Source organism: Branchiostoma floridae, chromosome 9 (assembly GCF_000003815.2).
Source record: "Branchiostoma floridae strain S238N-H82 chromosome 9, Bfl_VNyyK, whole genome shotgun sequence".
Taxonomy (NCBI): Eukaryota; Metazoa; Chordata; class Leptocardii; order Amphioxiformes; family Branchiostomatidae; genus Branchiostoma; species Branchiostoma floridae.
The window spans coordinates 1,227,156-1,246,681 of NC_049987.1; the positions used below are offsets into that span (position 1 = coordinate 1,227,156).

A 19,526-nucleotide genomic window follows, 5' to 3' on the forward strand; every position below is an offset into this window, starting at 1 on the left:
CGAGCTGAGATGGACGGCAGTGGCCAAACCACCATCACCGCGGATCTGCGTAATCCCGACGCCATTACAATAGACTTCAATGGTGAGGACACAGGCTCTAGAAATATCAATGATTAGTCAATTGAGAGCAAAAAGTTTCGAAATTTTGTTTGATTATGACACATAAATATTACCCGAATCAAAGTTTTGTGTCTATGTCACTGGTTGTTTTTTTATCTTTCCAATACCAGTCCGTGTACGGCTTTGCGTATGTGCATTTTTTTCTGACCCCTTTAGGGCCTTATGTAAAACTCTAACTGCATAGTAATGATCAGTATATTTGTTCATCCCAATTAGAGAATAGGCTGTACTACCGCGATCAACAGTACGGCATCTACAGCTCAGACCTGCTGGGCAACGATATCCGACGAATGATGTATGAAGACGGGAAGTGGGTTGTTGATATTGCAGTTGATGAGGACTTCGTCTACTGGTCGTCTATCTGGCAGGAGTCATCATCATCGCCCTGGCAGGGAAAAATCGGAAAGTGAGGAAATCCCCTCTATCTAAAAAACAGTTTGTAGTAAGAAATCTGTAATTACTCGGTGAAATTCTGTATAACAATCTATATAATATGTATGTATCTCGTGTGTAGATATCTGGTAGTACTGTGGGCCGATGTACTGATATATGCATGAAATAAATAGTTAAAAATGAGTATGAAATACATATCCCCAAATACGTGAATGTACATTTGTATGCAAATCAAGATCTGTATACGAACATATATCTAATGTTTTGAAGTCCTATTTTTACAGTCTTACTATGTATATGCATTTGTCTAAAGACACGTTTTCTTTTACACTTCCAGGCCACATGAAATAAATACTGAAATGACATATAAGTATAAAATACATGCATATATGCAAATCAGCATTTGTATAAGAATATATGTATCTATAGTTTTGAATTCCTATCTTTACACCCTCAAGACATGTGTATACACAAAAGACATAACACGTTTCGTTCCACACGTCCAGGCTGTCCAAGTCTGACCTGACAAAGACTGTGCTGTTGAATGGCCTGTATCCGGCGGGCATCTTCCTGTCCACGGCAGCGCCTCCTGGCGTAACCAGTGGTGAGTACAGTTCCTGACAGATTCACCACTACCAGTACCTGAATCCTGTACGACAGGTTCAGGTCATTAAACTGTTTAAACATGTTGTTTTTGATTATATGATACACATTTTTGCGTACGCATGCATAAATTACGAAGTTAGACCAGGGGTTAAGATTTTTTTTTCATTTCAAGACACGAACTAGATTTTCACGACTCATACCTTCGATAAACGATATCAGCGTTTTTTTCAGTGAAGTGATATAGAAAATTGTATTAGTTATGCAAATAAGGCCCGTATTTTCATAACTTGACTCCATTGCTTATCTACTTTATCCAATAGCAAAAGTTAGTCAAAGAATGGAATTTGTAAATGTGACACTGGTTTGTATGATCGACATCAAATAATGTTTACCTTCACGTCACTTCGTTTATTGTTTATTCAAAAGATTTCCATTAGTGAGTACAATTCAGACTGTATCACTAGTCTTCCTGTAGTCATGAGTCAAACACGTTACATAATACAGAATTAACACAGTACATTGAAACTATTTACACCTTAACATCACTTAAACCTAACCTACAACCTAAAGGTACACTTATACCTAAAGCAAATACTACCGCTATACCTTATTCTAAAAATAAAAGGAATGAGTTGAGAGGTCAAGTAGCTGAGAGGTCAGTGTCAAAAATATCGTAACTTTTCTCTTTCTCAGTTTCTCAGTGTGACAAGTTTGAGAGTCCTGTAACCTGTTACGAATACAGTTTATTTTCAAATCTCCTCATTAATTCTGCTAAAAATGTTGATTTGCATGTTTTCATGTCATTATGTAAGTCATTAGCCTAATATACATACCAAAAATCATAACGATCCGCCACTACGTTCTAGAGTTATTACACAGTTTAGAACAAAATAGACACCTGTAATTTCAAAAAAGTCCTGGGGGGGGGGGCAAACTTACAGCAGTTACTCTCTGACCCGAAATGTTTTGTCCTGGCAAACCTCGTATTACTGTTAAAAGTTGCAATTGCTTCAAGACCCAATACCATTACGTATTCAGTACGTTTTAAGCACGTTATAGGATTATTGCTCTTGTTAAAATCATGTCAAAAACGCATACTTTCACATCGCATCCCTGCTTATTCTGTTCCCGTTTATCCAGGACGTCCATAGACCGCAGGTGAAACATTCACTACTACTGTACAGCGACTCTCCCGGCATCGGCAGTTAAGTACGACTGGCCAGTGAGACGTGAAATCTGCATTATAATAATAAGCTAAAATATCATTTTGTTTTTCAAAATACTTTTGAGTTCAATCAAAAATTGGATGCTTTGGTAAACCTTAGTTCTGTCAGTCATTAACTACTGTGCATCGTTATATATATAATTTCAAATTTGGCAACAGTTCGCAGCCTTGCGGCTGAATTGGTTTGGTAACATTACATGAAGAATAACTAATAAGGTATAAACGATCGAATTGCTAACATTTATCTTAACAAGTAAAGTTTAAAAAATCATTTAAAGTAAGGACGTGATTATAAACCATTATTGCACTTTTAAGTAATCATGTTTTTGCACTTTAAGTACATTATTAAGCACAGTGGGCGAACAGCAGCAAACAGGACTATGTTCAAAACCCCGATGTGCTTTTGTATTAGTTGGAAGAGAGATTTAACAGTCTGACAATGGATGAAGGGGACACAGACAAAAAAGGTTCATCAGGTATTGCAAAACGGAGCCTGCAAGATTGAAATGGAATGACGTACAGATCACTGGAATGTATTCGAATTTTGGCCTGTTATTGGTGAGATCTTAGAGAGAAACTGTTAAGTTCTTTCAGACTATTCATTAGAATCGTTGCCACAGAAGACATCAGTAAATTTGTATCAATCCACGAATGCCATACGCTAAATTGCAGTTCATTAAATATACTTAAAACAAGTAAATGGAGGTTAGACATCCAGGTAATAAGATACGCAAACAGAGCAGTCAGTGAAGCAGCTGGAAATGATTTTGGAAACGGTGGCATCCACAACTAGACTAAGTGTCGCTGACATTTGGCGTATCTTATAATAACGTTTACCCCAAATGTCGAGTATCTACCTAGTGTGTATTATTACATATTGATGGTTAATGTGTAATTATTGGCTGCCTAAAACAAAAAAGCAAAAATTACGAGTAGAAAATTCGTATACAGAGTTGCGAAGCTTTGGAATGACATGGTATTGACCAATAATAAAACATTGGATACAGTTTATAGACAGAAACAATATGATAGTGAAAGACAAATGGTTTTAGACTTTTGATGTGTAATTTGTAAGTATTAACTACATTGGGATTGTCTTATCTGCATAACAGTGTTTTGTAATTTTGTTTATGTATTTGTATTTTTATAAACCCTGGAAGATTAGCCCCCTACGGGCTAAATTATATCTTTACTAATGCTCTATAATGGGTTATGGGTAAATGGCATTTGCATATGGATTCACTCTCCAAGCAGAGGTTAGGCTCAGGCTGTTTTTTTAGTCGTTTTTATCGGGCTTTCTATTTTGTATTATATCTTGCTGTGTCCGACAAAATAGAAAGCCCGATAAAAACGACTAAAAAAAACGTTAAAAAACAGCCGGAGCCTAACCTCTGCTTGGAGAGTATATGGATTCCCACTCAAGGGTTTCACTTGTGGATGATGATTCACCTGAGCAATGAAGCAATACAACATATTTCAGTACACTGTAAGTCAATCCTTGGTAACTCTTTTGAAGGGGGTGGTAGAGCATTCTTAGTGAATATTTTGATGGCTATGTAGCTTTTGTGGGTAGAATTAATCAATTGTGTAATTCATTATCATGACGTAGTCTAAAGAAGGCAGACAGACTGAACATAGACTTTCATTTATAGTTTCAACAGTATTATATCAATCTTCGTAAAAAAATTAGGATAATGTACAGCAGATATTGACTGACAAAGTCACGAAAGCAACTTTTCATCAGACCAAAAGTGATTAAATGGCACATCAAAATTTACGCCTGGGGTCCAAATGGACCCCACTCGGGTGTTTGAGGGTTAAAGGCGTATTGGGCGCCGAGGAAGAATAAAATTTACATTTGCCTTGCTGATTGAGGGTCTTCTTGCCTTTTCAACCCGAGCAAGTTTAATTTACCGTTAATCATTACCGGTCCGCTCTAAAGCGTTATCGATATATTGTAATTGAAGCGTTATTAGTCGTTTTAATTCTACGTTAAGCGTTATTTGTTATCCCGAATTCACCGTTAAGTGTTACCAAGAAATTCTTCGTAACCCGAAATAGTCAATATATCAAAAGCCAGATTAAAGCCCTGAAAATGCAGGAAATGGCGTTTCAAAGGGTCCTGATTTCCCTTCGTTGGGAAATATGTTGCTGAAGCGTCGCTCTGGAAAAAATTCTCTCACAGAGATTTTAGTGTCAAACGTTGTTTGTTTTCAGCCAAAATGTGTCCCACGAATGTGGGAAATAACGTTTTAGATGGTCAAGATTTCTCAGGCCCTTCCTTGCGATGGATTGCGCTCGCGACGACATTGCGAAAATTCGGTTGTCTCCCATAGAAACCTTAGTCTCTAATAGATTGCATACATGGAAACAACAAGAACAAGAAAATTCTTCAATTGCTACATGAGTAAGAGATTCACCAAACGAAACGAACATGCACTCAGTCTTTATCTGTCCATTGGAAACACAGAAAAGAATATCACACTAACAGTAGTAAGCTATGTATAAATATACCAATAAATAGATGATTAAAAGTTGATCAACGGAATCTGAATTGAGGGTTCAAAGCCCTTTAATGTTCGATGCTCATAGTTTGCAACATAAATAAGTGAAAAACAAGTATTATTAAAACATTTTAAAATTCCCTGCTTGATTACAAATACGGATTGTAACCATTAAGAGATATGATTGAATCTAAGGCTAAATTAACATTTCTTGCATAGTAGCGATTAAATGTCAGACTTCTTGGCGTAATGTTATGAGATAGATTCATTCCAATGCGTATCATGTTGAAGACAAGAATGGGTGAATGGTTTGTGAACGATGCAGTTACAAAAAAGTAAAGGAATTGGCGAAGAGATATTTTCTATTGCGACATACAAGAATGTACAATTTTCTCATGATCAGGAAAATAATTCGCCCAGAGACAACATTCCTTGTTTTCTATCTACCGTATATAATACAATTACACAAAATAATGCAACAGCGTTTTGAAACTTGTCATCTACAAAGGCACGCACACATGATCTAAAACGAACCTTCTTGGCTCCCAGGAGTATTTTCTACGAACTTACGACAGTTAATCACAGGTGTTAGCCAGATGAGATATTTCTGTACGAGTCAACGAAAACAGTGCATTATACATATAGATAAAATATATTTAAATACTGGACAGCATTGTTAGCATCATTCAAATGACATTAAGAATCTTATTTATATCTGAATTATGCAACTAGGCTGAAAAATTTCTAGGGAAAATTCTTCATAACAGAATCAGCATGTTTTGACAGGAACATCCAATCGTTTCTTGTGTTCACTTTTATTTAGAGACATCTGTTGGTTGACATCTGTTCTAAAATACTACCACCTCGGAACTAACGACTCGGTTGACTCATACTGACAAAAAAGGCTAGTATGGTCGGAATTGTCAACAATGTAATGTTTCGCCACAAAATCTGTTTTATTTGTGCGCACTACGTCGAGAATTATTGGATGTTCCGTCTTTTCGTCATTTCTCATTTGTTTTTTGGGGGGGTCTCAAAAAAACAAACAAGTATCTTAACTTAAAAATGTCAATCTGAGGACATATCCATGACTCAGACACGTGACCTCTGTGCGGAGCCTGGCTATATTAGTGTATCTATATTCACCGGACGAAAGCAGCATTACGCACATGTGGTTAAGCACGATAGAAACCCCGAATTTAGGGTAGAATGCGCTGTGAGCTGGTTTCACTTCGGATGTCAGGGATCAAACACTAGCACTAGTACCATGTACTCAGGGCTGAAGCGATCTGATAGGCTTGTGGTATAAAAAACGAATTAGGACAAAATAAATGAGTCTGGCACGTGTAGAAAATTAAAATATCCTTCGTATCGCTTAGCTTTCCATATAAGGACATAGATATCGGTGTTTCTTCAGACTAATCCTGATGTGTTCTGTCATATTCATATTTCGTCTGCCGAGAGCGTTTATTCCAACAATACTTGTCTGCACAGAAGAAATGTACGAACAAGCTCAGCCAGTACGATGCCCGATTTCGGGGGTCAGAATCGGGCAGACCAGAGTCTCGTCGTCCAAAACCACCCCTCGTGGTCAGCACCGACCTAGCAAAGACAACAACACTAAGATGTGCAGCCAAAATACAGGGTCATCATCAAGTTGGTACGAAGAAGCCGAGGCTGTGTACCATACTATAAATGATCAGGATGTTCCACCGCCTTTACCGAACCCTCGCTCGGCACAGCACACCAGGCCAGAGGTGAAGCCACCCCAGGCTTCGATTGTATCCGAAAACAGTGATGACAACGTGCGCTGCGAAACACACACATCTACAGGTACCTTTTTTTAATACGTTTTGGATTAAATGATTTTGGGGGCAGGACAGTCTGCCATTCTTGTCGCTAACTTTCTTGTCGGAAAATGCCAAAAGGCTTACGCTAGAGACACAGAATTAAATGATGTTTCCTAAAAAAAATAGTTGGAACCAATTTTCCAAAATTTCGAAAGTTAAAATTTGCTCATTATGTAGCAGAAAATGCCATACCCTGTACAGTCAAACATGCCCAAGACGACCACCCGGGGGGGGGCGGGAAAAAGCGGTCGATTTGGACAGGTGGTCGCTCAGAAGAGTATCGACTCAAAACATGCCCGATGCAAAGTATAAATGGTTTCCGTTGTGTTTAATGGCAAATAGCAAGCACACTGCACGCACGCAAAGAAGCGAGGTCTTTAAATTAATGTCAAATACCGAACACGCACACTGTTAACTGTAAATTTAACTCAAAGCTTTTATCGAGCTTTGTAAATATTCGATACAGTGTTTTAAAGCTCAATATTTGTACACTAACATTTTAGACAGCAACGGAACTTTGAAGCTGCCAGTTACCACACAAGCCTTTATCGTTTTATGCGTCGCTGTGTTCTTGATCGCCGTATCTGAAATAACTACGCTGAACTTTTTTGAATTCGATGCCCGGTACGTCCCGATAGCGTACTTACCCACGGGAGAATGTACAATACAGTTGGACAAAAGCACTCACACAGATCTTTCTTAAAAAGGTATGAGCTACACAGATCTTTCTTAAAAAGGTATGAGGCTATATGCGTTTCAGCATTCGTTCACTATATAATGATATAGATTTAAAAAGAAACTTCTGTAACAACTAAATTCGGATTTTCTTACAACGAAATTTCCTCCCATATTGCAGTAGACCCACCCATTGACCGCCGCCATCTTTATTCAAAACATAACATCGTAATGGCAGTCAAAATCCGACGCAATCTGGCCGATTTCGGCACAAAATCGCGCTAGTTATCATCAAAAATCAATGAAAACCTCAATTTTGAAAATGATGCGGTCGTTATGGGTCCTAATTTGGGCCGGTCGCGGTCGCGTTGGTCAGGTGGTCGTTGAGAAAAGGTCGCTTAATGCTTACGTAAATGGGAAAAAATCGGGACCGAGAAAAAGCGGTCGAAATGGCCAGGTGGTCGCTGAGAAGAGGTGGTCGCTCGGGCAGGTTTGAACTGTATGAGGTTTTCCCGCTGATGGATAAATGAAATAATCTAGTTAATCTTTCACTATTAGGTATTTATAAATAACTCGCCTAAATACAAATTGGCGGACCATGTTACCAAATCAAGTATATTCAAATAGCTTGATTTTCCTAAGAATTGTTCAAATTGTGTTTTCAGTGTTTTTTCGATGTATTTTGCGATAAATTTTTAAGTCTAGTTGGCAGACACATTTTGCCGGTGTTGTTGCTTTTTTGTCAGTAATAGTCGCAGCATTACTTATGCAGTTATGTACACTTTTAGTTAAATTAAATGCTGCATACCTTGAAATTTTCTTGGAATACCTTATAACAATGATTCCGGCCAAAATAATCACATAGTTGACGTCATAATTCTATCAAATATCTTACAATCTTCATTTTTTATGTACATCATTATACGAAAAATCGGTGGTCATATAAAAAGTCATTTAAGATTTTCCTATGTGGGTCTCAAAAGCCCGAAAGTGTAAAGGATACCCCGTGGCCGAATTAATAACAATATTGTTGTCCATATTTATCATTTTTAGGGAAAAATTTGGGAAAAATTATCCAATAAGGTTTTTTTTCCCTGGCTAAATTGGCATTTTCACCTTCCTTTATTTTCTTAGTAATATATTAAAAAAGAGTTGAGTTATAACCTATGTTAATAGCTTGGCAAAAAAGAATTCTTGGTATGATTTTTTTTCACCATTAATTTTTATTGCCCATTTTATTATTTTCAAGATAAAATACAGCACTTTGGTCCAAACCACTGAAGAAAAAATGATTTTCATATACATAATGATAAAACCTACAAACGTGCGTACGCACATCTTAATATCTATTAATTGTTTAAAGTTTTTAAAAATGGTTTCCTGATTAGACAAAGAGCAATAATTTTCTAGTAAATATTGATAATCGGTAGAAATTATTTTGTGCGAGCGTACGTTTCTAGCTTTTATATTCATGTACATGGAATACATAGTTTTATTGGTACGTACCAAAGTGCTATATTTTCTCCTAGGAAAAAAATTACATAAAATGGGCAAAAACGTTAATGACGTCATCCATATTGTTCAAAAATTATATTCAGAATTATTTCGTGTTTAGCTTATTAGCTTACAATGTGTGTTATAAACCATCATTTCTTAATTTTATTAATAAGAAGACAACAGAAATTCAGAATGTTAAGTTAGCCAGGAAGAAATCAGTAAGAACCATTCATATCGTATAGTTAACCATTCAATGGGATGTGAATAAGTAAACTTTTTCACTTTGTCTCAGTAAAAGTTGGCAGTCTATTAATTAAAGAAATGGGGTTAATTTGGATTTCCGTTTTGAACAGATCGCATTTGTAAAGATGGACCAGACGCCCACCTTGCACGCTGTAGGTTCTTCCGAATCCCCATGTACATTGCCATGGCGTTTGTGGCTATCATGATTGTGGTTGGATTTTTGTCTGTTGATGATTGCAAATACTCGCGTAAGTAAAAAAAAAATATTTATGTATTTTCTTTCCTCTTTCTCTCGCCCCCATCTCTCCCCTGTATTTCGACATGCGTACTTGAATGTTTGTGGTGATCATAAACCAACTATTGCAACTACGTATCTCTAGATTGCATTTACAACAACTGTAGTAAATGCTCTGTCGATAAAACATTTGGTTTTGTTCGTAATATTCTAGGCATCCATTGGTTATTATAGAGTTCATTTTTAAGTCACGCAGTGGGTTGTTGCTGACAAAGTTTTTAAAAAAGTTCTATTATTTGAAATTGTTGCTATTAAAGTTTTTTTATTCTTTGGCATAGTTTCTATTTTATATCCACTGTTAAATTTTTCTATTTTAAAACGACTGAAAATGACGCTTGCAGATCACACGATGTCAGTATATAATCTAATTAATATCAGGCTAAAATGATAAACATTATAATATATACAAATACATCCGCTTAGATAAGGACTAAAGCATCAACATTCTGAATATTTTATTAAAAATCAAAATCAAAATTGAATTATCATTTGCAATGTTAACTTGCACAATTGGGACACCAATACATGTCTTTTAAATGTTTCTGTACATATCGTTTGTCGTTCTCAAAAAAAGTTGGAAAATCTTACAATTTCAGGCATTGACAAAACTGTCATCTGCTGTTGAAGTCTTGCAAGGCGACCTGCACAACGCAATAAAGCAGCTTACAGCTTTCGAGACTTTGAAGCGCCAGTTGGACATCGACGGAAGCAGAATCACATTCTTAGAGGAGCGTCTTCAAGAGATGACCAAGAAGTTGGGTAAGCTGACAATCAGATTTTTCTCCTTTTGGTAAAGAGATCATTTAGAGTAGGTGTCATGCATTGTCTTTGAATTTTAGCTATTATCTTGTCGGTATGGTTGTATGGTAGGGGTTTGTGCCGGTACGGTGGTTTTCTTGTTGGACCGGTCAAGAAAAAACGGACGTGAAAAAAATCAGTGGACCTAATCTTTGACCGATTAAAAATGAACAATTATGTTGGCAGCGTTTCACGCGTTTTGGGGTTTACTGGTCAAAGAGAAAGGCAAGAGCGAACCAAGTCTCTACAGTAAAACTTGATCAAAGTTAGTAAAACTTGATCAAAGTTAGTGTTGTTTACATCAGAATAGAATTAAAAACGCAAGTGGAAGTCACGTAAACGAATCTTAGGAGCGAAATGGACCATTGTTTTGTGTAGCGCCCATTCTTAAGTTTTAAGAGACAATCAGGTTCAGGTCCGGACCTGGACCCGCTCTCCTGAACCTGGACCGTACTTGGACCTAAATTTTCATTTTCGGTACTGACCCTATTGTATTATGTTTTAATATGCCACGGTCTGTAGTTGTATTGTATTGAATTATAGGGTAGTATTGTGACGTACACAAATGCCTGCAGACATAATGAACACCCATCGACCAGTGGGTGCCTTTGTCACTGTAATCTATTGTCATTAAACGATTTTTGTAAAAAATTATTTTAAAACTGCGTAATGCAACGATCGCAATGTAATGTTGGAATTATTCTTGCAGACAATTATGAAGGAGACAAGAACATTACATGTGATATTCAAAAGGTAAGATTCAATGTACGTTGCCTTTGCCAGTAAGAGGTTATATCTTCGGCTGTTTGCTTGTTAGGGCTACGTGTGTCTTTGGGACTAAAGAAATGTGCATTTTTAAAACATTTGGTAGGTCGGTAGGTCTCAATGACAAAGATAGATTTGATAATGGACATCGTAGCAGCAATACATCTTCAGCGTTCAATAATATGCCTGCCAAACATGTGACATGTGTTAGTGATAGACATAGTTGTCAGAACGACAACGAAATGAATATTACAAAAAATTAAAGATTTATAAGAAAATGCCTTTTAATGGGACGGTCGTACCTTTTATTTCTATGTCACTTTAATCAGCGTAAAACTCTGTATTGATATGTTCCCAGGACAAGCCTACCAGTGACAAAACGTCCACGACGGACACATCAAAAACTGAAAGCTCGCAGGGTATTTTATTTTTTTTATATTTATATACATATTTTTATTTTCAAGTTTAATATTTATAGATGATATTTTTTATTTATATTAAATATGAATGCTAATAGGAAATATAGTACATTGGAAAAAATGATTGGTAAATGATTGTCTTAAATATTTAACTTTTTTCCCTTTTATACAAAACAAAGACACCCCCTATGAAAACAGTTGCTATGTCGTGTATAATACAAATGCTGGTTGAATAGCGTTCTTTGCTGTGGATATTGATCCGTTACATGTTCTTGCATTACAAAAGTTAGAGTTGGTTTTCAGTTATATGCATTTTACATAAGGACCTTTGTTTCATTATTGTCTTGGAACTACAAATATTTTGCGAGAATATAAAAAAAAGAGATCTCCACCAAAATATGTCTTAAAACATACGCCAAATTAATACACAAGGTATAATAAACGTGGCCAGGGACCTTGAGTTCAAACAAATGAATGAATACAAAGCATGATATACATACCAAGCAATATATTTTTTATCTTTTGCATCTTTTTTTCGGATTTTTTTCTTGCAACTGTTGTTTACATTTTTTTTAAAATTTAACTTACTGTATATAATTTACTCGTTTTGCATGATCTACTGTATGCTTGAATTTTAAACTAACAAAAATTAATTGCCCGCATCGATGTCATCCATGCAATCAAATAGACATGGCTTAGCAAGTTCCATTGCCAGGCAACTACGATTCTTTACTCGAGTCACATGGCCTTGTTTACGTACTCGTTGTAATTTATACGGTTACACCACTACTGACGAAGGTAGTATGTGCGACCAAAAATTAGAGGTAAACAGTATGTTCGCGTTAAATTACATTTATCATACAATCCAACAAGAACAAGTCCATGTTCACTTTTTGTAATTCCCTACCACAGAAATCACTGGAGAAAACGTTGAATCGAAGATAAGCTTTGGTGGGCGTGGATCAGAACAAGGCAAGTTCAACGGTAACTACGGAGTGGCTGTTTCTGCTGACAATGAGATCTTCGTGACTGACTACCACAACAAACGGGTCCAGGTCTTCGGCATGAATGGGATGTTTCTCCGCTTGTTCCCAACAAAAATGCTGCTTGAACACAAACACACTCTCATATACCCTTACGGTGTTGCTGTTGACACATTTGGCAATGTTTGGGTTACAGGGGTTGATAATGATAAAGACCGTCCGCAAGCCTATATAATAAAGTACAGCAGTAAAGGGGGTTTGCCACTCACTATTTTTAACAAACCAACAGAGCACATGGCACCTACGATCGCCATTGACAAGCGAAAGAACAAAATCGTTGTGGTTCTCTCGAATGAGATTTTAATGTTTCTACCAAATGGCTCACTTAGTCAGAGTTTTGTAATGACGCATTATGAGGTTACAGGTTTATATCCTTTAACATCCGACGAGAATGGTAACGTCATTATTGCAGACTACGACAGTGTCCATGTGTACAGTGATTCTGGATATCACAAATTCTCATTTAAAGGGGAAGGAAAAGACACATGTCAAATGCTGTGGGTCAGTGGGATTTGCGTGGACACATCGGGTAACATCATTGTGGCTAATACTGGGAATAACCGAATAGACATGTTCACAAAGGAGGGTGAATTTGTTCGCACTATCGTCCGTATGACCGGTCCTGGTGCGTTAGTAATGGGACCAGACGGGCAGTTGGTAGTGATTAGCACTAATGCTGTAACTGTATTCCAACCAAAAGTGCTATTTTTGTAAGTTAAGGCTGTACACGTTATTCCGATAATCATTTTCTATAGGAATCCTGTAAATATACGGTAGTGTTGTAAAACCACAGGGTTTGAAAAAAAAAAGATTGTGTAAATCCAGTTTAAAATCTTGTAATGCTGCACACTTATACGCTTAGGCGAATTATTTAATAGAACCAGGGCCACCGGCTTGTGCATTTGTAGAGATTTAACCAACGGGCCCTGTGGAAAAGAATTGTTGAAAAGGTAAGAAATGAGAATTGTTTGTCAAAGGCTTGAAGGATAACTAGGACAATAACAATGTAGCACTACATTACGTTGTGTCGCGCCAGGACATTACATACGTAAGTTTCAAGTAGGAGAAAAAGCGCCTGAGCTAATTCTGTATAATTTTATACCTTCCTCTCGGTAAGATTTTATGCCTTCCTAAACCATACGCAAAACCGTTCCCTGCAAGTTTAATTAGAAATAAACGCCGAGCCACAGTTTGTGGATACTTGTAGGGTCCTGAGGCCATGTAAAGGTAGACAATTCTAAACTACTTTTTGCCAAAAGAGTATGTATCTGTGGATAGGAGCCTTAGGGCATAAACTGAAAGAGTATTTCAATAGACAGCGACACGGTAATTGTAACTCTAATTGGAGATCAAAATAAACAAACAAACAAACACGGTAGTGGCGTCGCTGCGTTATAAATCGACAATGTAAATTGACTCAGCGATATCACGCAAAACGTCTTTAAAAAAAAAAACGGGCTGACCACTAAATTGTCGATCAGGGCCATCGCGTAATCTGAGGCAAACAACGAACGTCGGTGGAAGGAGCAATAGAGGGACAACTCCCTCAATACGCCCTCCGTCGAAGTGGGTCTATTCTTTAATGCTTGGACCTGTTATTTTGGAGATCCCATAGCTGGGTTAGAACATCTTGGAGTAACCCCAACGGAAGAAGAAAACCCAAGCGCAAACTAAAGCAAATGAGATCTTGCGAGAATCTGACCCATTATGACGTCATTGTAAATCAACAATCAAGAAAAACGAAGAGAAAAGGAATCTCTATCCGCACTTAGGAAAATTCTCAAAAACAAAACATTTATTTTTGTAGAAAAGATTACCCAGGGAATGCTATAATTTTAACTCAATACAAGCCAATCCAGCAGCTCCCTCTAACGGGCATGGTAAGAATTGTCGCCTTTCTTGGATTCCTACACCATACAGTAAGACTATTTTTTTTGCAAATATTCACTTACATGTGATTTAATCATGCAATTACGAAAAGTTGTCATGAACTATAGGATTCTCTTACAGCAGCATATCAGATATTTTGAAAGCCGTTCAGAATGTGTAATCCTATTCTTGAGCTTTAATAGGTCTCTTTATAAAATGTAACTAAAATGTTATGACAAACTTGCAATAAAGAACTTCTTTTCTTATTATTAAAATCAGGCAAAATTGCCTTCCTAATATATTTAGTCTGGGCTTGTTTTGGTCAACCTTGGGCGGGGTGGAGAGGGCCCGATACTTGATACAGCATAGTATCAAGATCATTATCTCACATTAAAATTCTGTAGCTATTCATAAAGATGAAATATATGTGTGTGTGTGTGTGTGTGTGTGTGTGTGTGTGTGTGTGTGTGTGTGTGTGTGTGTGTGTAGGTGTGTGTAGGTGTGTATGCGTGTACGCGTGTGTGTGTGTGTAAATAGTCCGTTACAGAATCCCTTTCGAGTTATTGAATATCTATAAGGTTCCAGCGCACCACGGTGTTTTCTGTGCGGGCTGCGATATGGATATTTGATTGATCACTGTGTCAAATTAAAAAGGCCTGAGACTTCAAACCAGAACTGTAGAAGATAGTATAGTGGCCCGTAATGTAAAAATTCAAAGCAGGGATTAAAAGATTGTTGAGATATGACCCCCGGAAAATGTTATGCGAGCGGGAATAGTCATTTCCGGGGTCACGTGTTCTCGTTGCCAAGCGGAATAGCGTTACGTCAGCCTGATTTGCATCTCAGTTCCTTTTATGGACGCAGTCAGTATTATGAAATCGGGCAGCAAAGATCATAGCCGTGGCCAGCATGGTAGCCGTCGGGCAACAGACTGTGGGAGAAACGAGGCGACCGACAACGGGCTCGGGGACGCTACCGAAGGGGAGGGGGGGGGGGGTTGGTTGTCTGAGCCGGGGCACCTCAACTAGTCGGCATGATGACGCCGTGCTCTTAAAATGTTATAATGTATTTCCTAACATCGTTTGCATCGTCATCAGGACATTTACCTTTCCCTACAAAAACACCCCTTCTTGAAAACATTTTATCACCCTTAAACCCTTGACTGACTTCAGCACATTATAATAACTAGAAACACGGGCGTAACCCCCCCCCGTCTTTATATATGGAATAAGGGCGGATTTTAAAAGCTTATTTCAATCTGTACCTGATAATTTAGAAATGAAGACTGAATTAAATGTCCCTAGATACAAATGGAAAACATGTTCTTTAAAACCATAGTCAATGCAAAGATAAAGATACAAATCTAATATAGATATACCAATAAAAACTCTTACACAATTAACACAAACACGCGATATTGTGACCTCACTTTTTATTCCCCACCGCAGTTAAGTTTTTTTCAGTAAACACATGTTGTTTTTAAAGATATTAAAGTAAGAAGACAGGAGCTTATGTTAAACTGAAACATATTTGGTAGGAAGTGTATTTGATATTTGGACATTGGATATTCCAACGTTACGATAACGCAATTTGCAGTTATTGTTGCGTTACTGTCTACAGTACTATTTGTGACTAAAAATTTGTTGTTGTTTTCACAACTTCTAGTAAAATGATTCTCATGTAAGTTTGTCCGTAAATATGATAGTGTCATGTAACAAAAAGAAGAGTTATGTTTAGAACCAGGAACGATAATATTCATTACTAAAACATGTTTAGAAAAGTGTAACGGGTCCTTGTTTAATAAACAAATCTATTGAGTAAACTTTCAGTACTTAGTTAAGTTGTAAACAAATAAAGGCACTACAAGACCACACTGTCCCCAATTTTCGATGTGCTAAAGAAATCTAATAAGGAATAGCCTAAGCACATTCCTCACGGGTCAAAGCATTTGTCGAAGAATTGTAACAAGTATGAGTTGCCAGGAGTATGCGTAAAATGTATATTGAGTTTGCATTAAGCTGTCTAAAGAATTCTCTTGCGATGTGTTTAGCATATCAATATGTCAGTCATAAATTCTTTGGATGTGGTTTCGTCAACATTAGCACTGCTTCCGGTTCCACACTATGCCGATTAATTGGTGCTTCTGGATTCCCATCTACCTCTTCAGTGCTGCCTAAGGATTGTTAATCCAGTGCTGTCTCCGCTCTCCTCATCTGCCTCTAAGTACTGCCTCCGGATTCCTATTCTGCTTCGTCAGTACTGCCTCCGGATACCGCTTCTACCTCTTCAGTGCTGTCTCCGGATTCCTCTTCTGCTGATTCAGTGCTGCCTCCGGATACCACTTCCACCTCTTCAGTGCTGCCTCCGGAAACCACTTCCACCTCTTCAGTGCTGTCTCCGGATACCACTTCCACCTCTTCAGTGCTGTCTCCGGATTCCTCTTCTGCTGATTCAGTGCTGCCTCCGGATACCACTTCCACCTCTTCAGTGCTGCCTCCGGATACCACTTCCACCTCTTCAGTACTGCCTCCAGATACCACTTCAACCTCTTCAGTGCTGCCTCCGGATACCACTTCCACCTCTTTAGTGCTGTCTCCGGATACCACTTCCACCTCTTCAGTGCTCTCTCCGGATACCACTTCCACCTCTTCAGTGCTCTCTCCGGATTCCTCTTCTGCTGATTCAGTGCTGCCTCCGGATTCACTCTCTGTTGATTCAGTGCTGCCTGCAGATTCACTCCCTGCCGATTCAGTGCTGCCTGCAGATTCACTCCCTGCCGATTCAGTGCTGCCTGCAGATTCATTGCTGCCTCCGGAATTGCTTTCCGCTGATTCGCTAGTTTCGTCGGATTGGCTCTCCTCCGATGCATCTTCTTCGGATCCACACGCTTCAGATTCGTCCTCTACCGATTCACCACTGCCACCGCCATTTGCGCAGCTATTTCCCACGTGGATATGGATGTGGGTCTCCTTCGAGCTGCTTCTACTAGAACAGGACCTGCCCCTGGACCCGCACCCATTGTCGATGTGAATGTGGTAGTGCACCTCTTTAGAAGAACTGCAAGTACCAGCGCTTCCATACCTGCCCCTGCCGTTCCCTAAACTTGCGGAACAGCTTCCCGAATCGTCATCGCCTGAGGAGCCGCTTCCCGCATCGTCGTCACCAGAGCCGCTTGCCGAGCCGGATCCTGACCCGCTTCCCACATCGTCACCAGAGCCGCTTGCCGAGTCGCTTCTTGACGCGCTTCCCACATCGTCACCAGAGCCGCTTGCTGAGTCGCTTCCTGACGCGCTTCCCACATCGTCACTAGAGCCGCTTGCTGAGTCGCTTCCTGACGCGCTTCCCACATCGTCACCAGAGCCGCTTGTCGAGGTGTCTCCTGACACGCTTTCTATATCGTCATCACCAGAGACGCTTGCCGAGTCGTCTCCTGACGTTCTTCCTGCATCGTCATCACTAGAGCCGCTTGTCGAGGTGTCTCCTGGCGTACTTCCGGCATCGCCATCACCAGAGCCGCTTCCCGAGTCGACTCGAGCTCCTGACGTTCTTCCTGCATCGGCATCACCAGAGCCGAATGTCGAGTCGTCTCCTGCAGTGCTTTTCGCTTTGCCGGAAGCACCCACTGGATTACCGGTAACTGTTTAAACGAGATGGGCAGAAAAAAGTTTTATTCTCACTTTCTTAATGTTAATGCTAACATTTATATACCAACAATTGCACCGTAAAAACACTTTGGTTTGTAACATTTAGAATATTGTCCAATAGATACGCAGAAATTAATAGTTTTTTCGGGATATTTCACAACTAATTCCATGCGTATTACTTTTCCCCTTCAAATTTGACGGTGCCAACAATTGTTATTTTTATCAATGTATATAAATTTGGAATATAAACCTGAAAACTGTTTCAAAAATGAAACATCTTAATGACGTTTATAGTATTCTGTCAACACGTTTAACCCTCAAGCACCCGACCTTTTTTGCGACTAAAATGACCGAGTGGGGTCCAAACGGACCCCAAAATATTTTGTTCATAAAATCTCAGTTCCAATTCCTATCGGTGATCATTGTACATTCATTGCTTCGTCAATGTAAGAGGAATATTTTGACATGTTAAGGTGTTGCTAATTCTCCTCATTATCATAATTTATGCAAAAGATCAGAAGGACCATATTTTGCACTAAACCTATTCTGACCAGAGAGGGGAATTTTGAGGCCCTCAGCAAACTTTATGTCCAATAACTCATGAACGACTAGTGCTAAAGCTACGAAACTTGGTAATATATCACAAAATAATGTGACAATAATTTTTTTGTCAATAAAATAAATTTATCATTATTTGAGGTTGCCATGGCAACGGAATTATGGCAGGCATATTTTTGCCAAAATTTGCCAATTTCGATTTAAACAAGGTTTTCTTGGTAAACAATGCTTGTTTTCTTACAACAATAAAATTCTATGAAATTCAGTGCTATTTTCGTGATTCAAAATTTATAATTTATGCTAATTTCATGACGTCATTAGTCAAAATCCAAGATTGCCGCCCTTATTAGCTAAATGATGTCATAATGTCGTCATATTATATGGTGATGACACAGATGTTTTGATGAGGATTTAGTTTTACATGTTTATTATCTTCTAAAAGTTTGGTGGTTATACGATAAGTAGTAGGGGAGTTAAACTCAAAAGTTTGTTTCAAAAGCTGCACTTTTTTGCTGGGGTCCGTTTGAGGACTTTCTTTATATAGCTTCCACAGTATTGTACCAATCTTCATAAAAACGTAGGAGAAGGTATAGAAGATATTGGCTGACAAAGTCACGGAAGGAATTTTTCTTCAGATTAAAAATGTTTACCACTCGGGTGTTTGAGGGATATATATTTCTATTTCTAAATGCAGGTGAGCTTCTGTGCTTACCTGGCACCGTTGTTTGGCTGACCAGAAACACGATCGCAAGGATAAGCCACAACTTCGACATCTTCGCTTTCGTCAGTAGAACTAGAAAACAAAATAAAAGTAACAAGCGTTCGTAGAACTCAACCTTCGTGAAATGGGCTAGGGTGTGGTGGTTGGAGGGTGTTTGTTATAGACATCTCAGGGGCTAGCCTTACAGAAAATGATACGTTCGATTGGCAAAAATTCTCGGAATTCTACAACTTTTTTCGCGCCTATGTAGCTGTATCATCCCTTTGAAGTGGAATAGTTTGCGTTGACAGATTGTCATGGT

General features: G+C 38.5%; 1 protein-coding gene across 1 annotated transcript; it reads right to left on the minus strand.

Moving 5' to 3' along the window:
* Positions 1-16,299: 16,299 nt before the first annotated feature.
* On the minus strand, positions 16,300-19,277 carry LOC118422911 (secreted protein C-like). Its single transcript, XM_035830758.1, has 3 exons — positions 19,217-19,277; positions 16,764-17,939; positions 16,300-16,664 (listed from the first exon to the last, which is right to left on the minus strand). Exons 1-3 carry the CDS (start codon positions 19,275-19,277, stop codon positions 16,543-16,545), a joined length of 1,359 nt encoding a protein of 452 aa, XP_035686651.1. The 3' UTR covers positions 16,300-16,542.
* Positions 19,278-19,526: the final 249 nt, after the last annotated feature.

Bases quoted from the DNA above. Each gene is read 5' to 3' on its own strand.
- LOC118422911 (XM_035830758.1), bottom strand. From the start codon at position 19,277: ATGTCGAAGTTGTGGCTTATCCTTGCGATCGTGTTTCTGGTCAGCCAA. The intron at 17,940-19,216 runs GTAAGCACAGAA...TCGTTTAAACAG, and splicing joins CAGCCAAACAACGGTGCCAG to TTACCGGTAATCCAGTGGGT. The intron at 16,665-16,763 runs GCAGCACTGAAT...TGGTTTCCGGAG, and splicing joins GGTGGAAGTGGTATCCGGAG to GCAGCACTGAAGAGGTGGAA.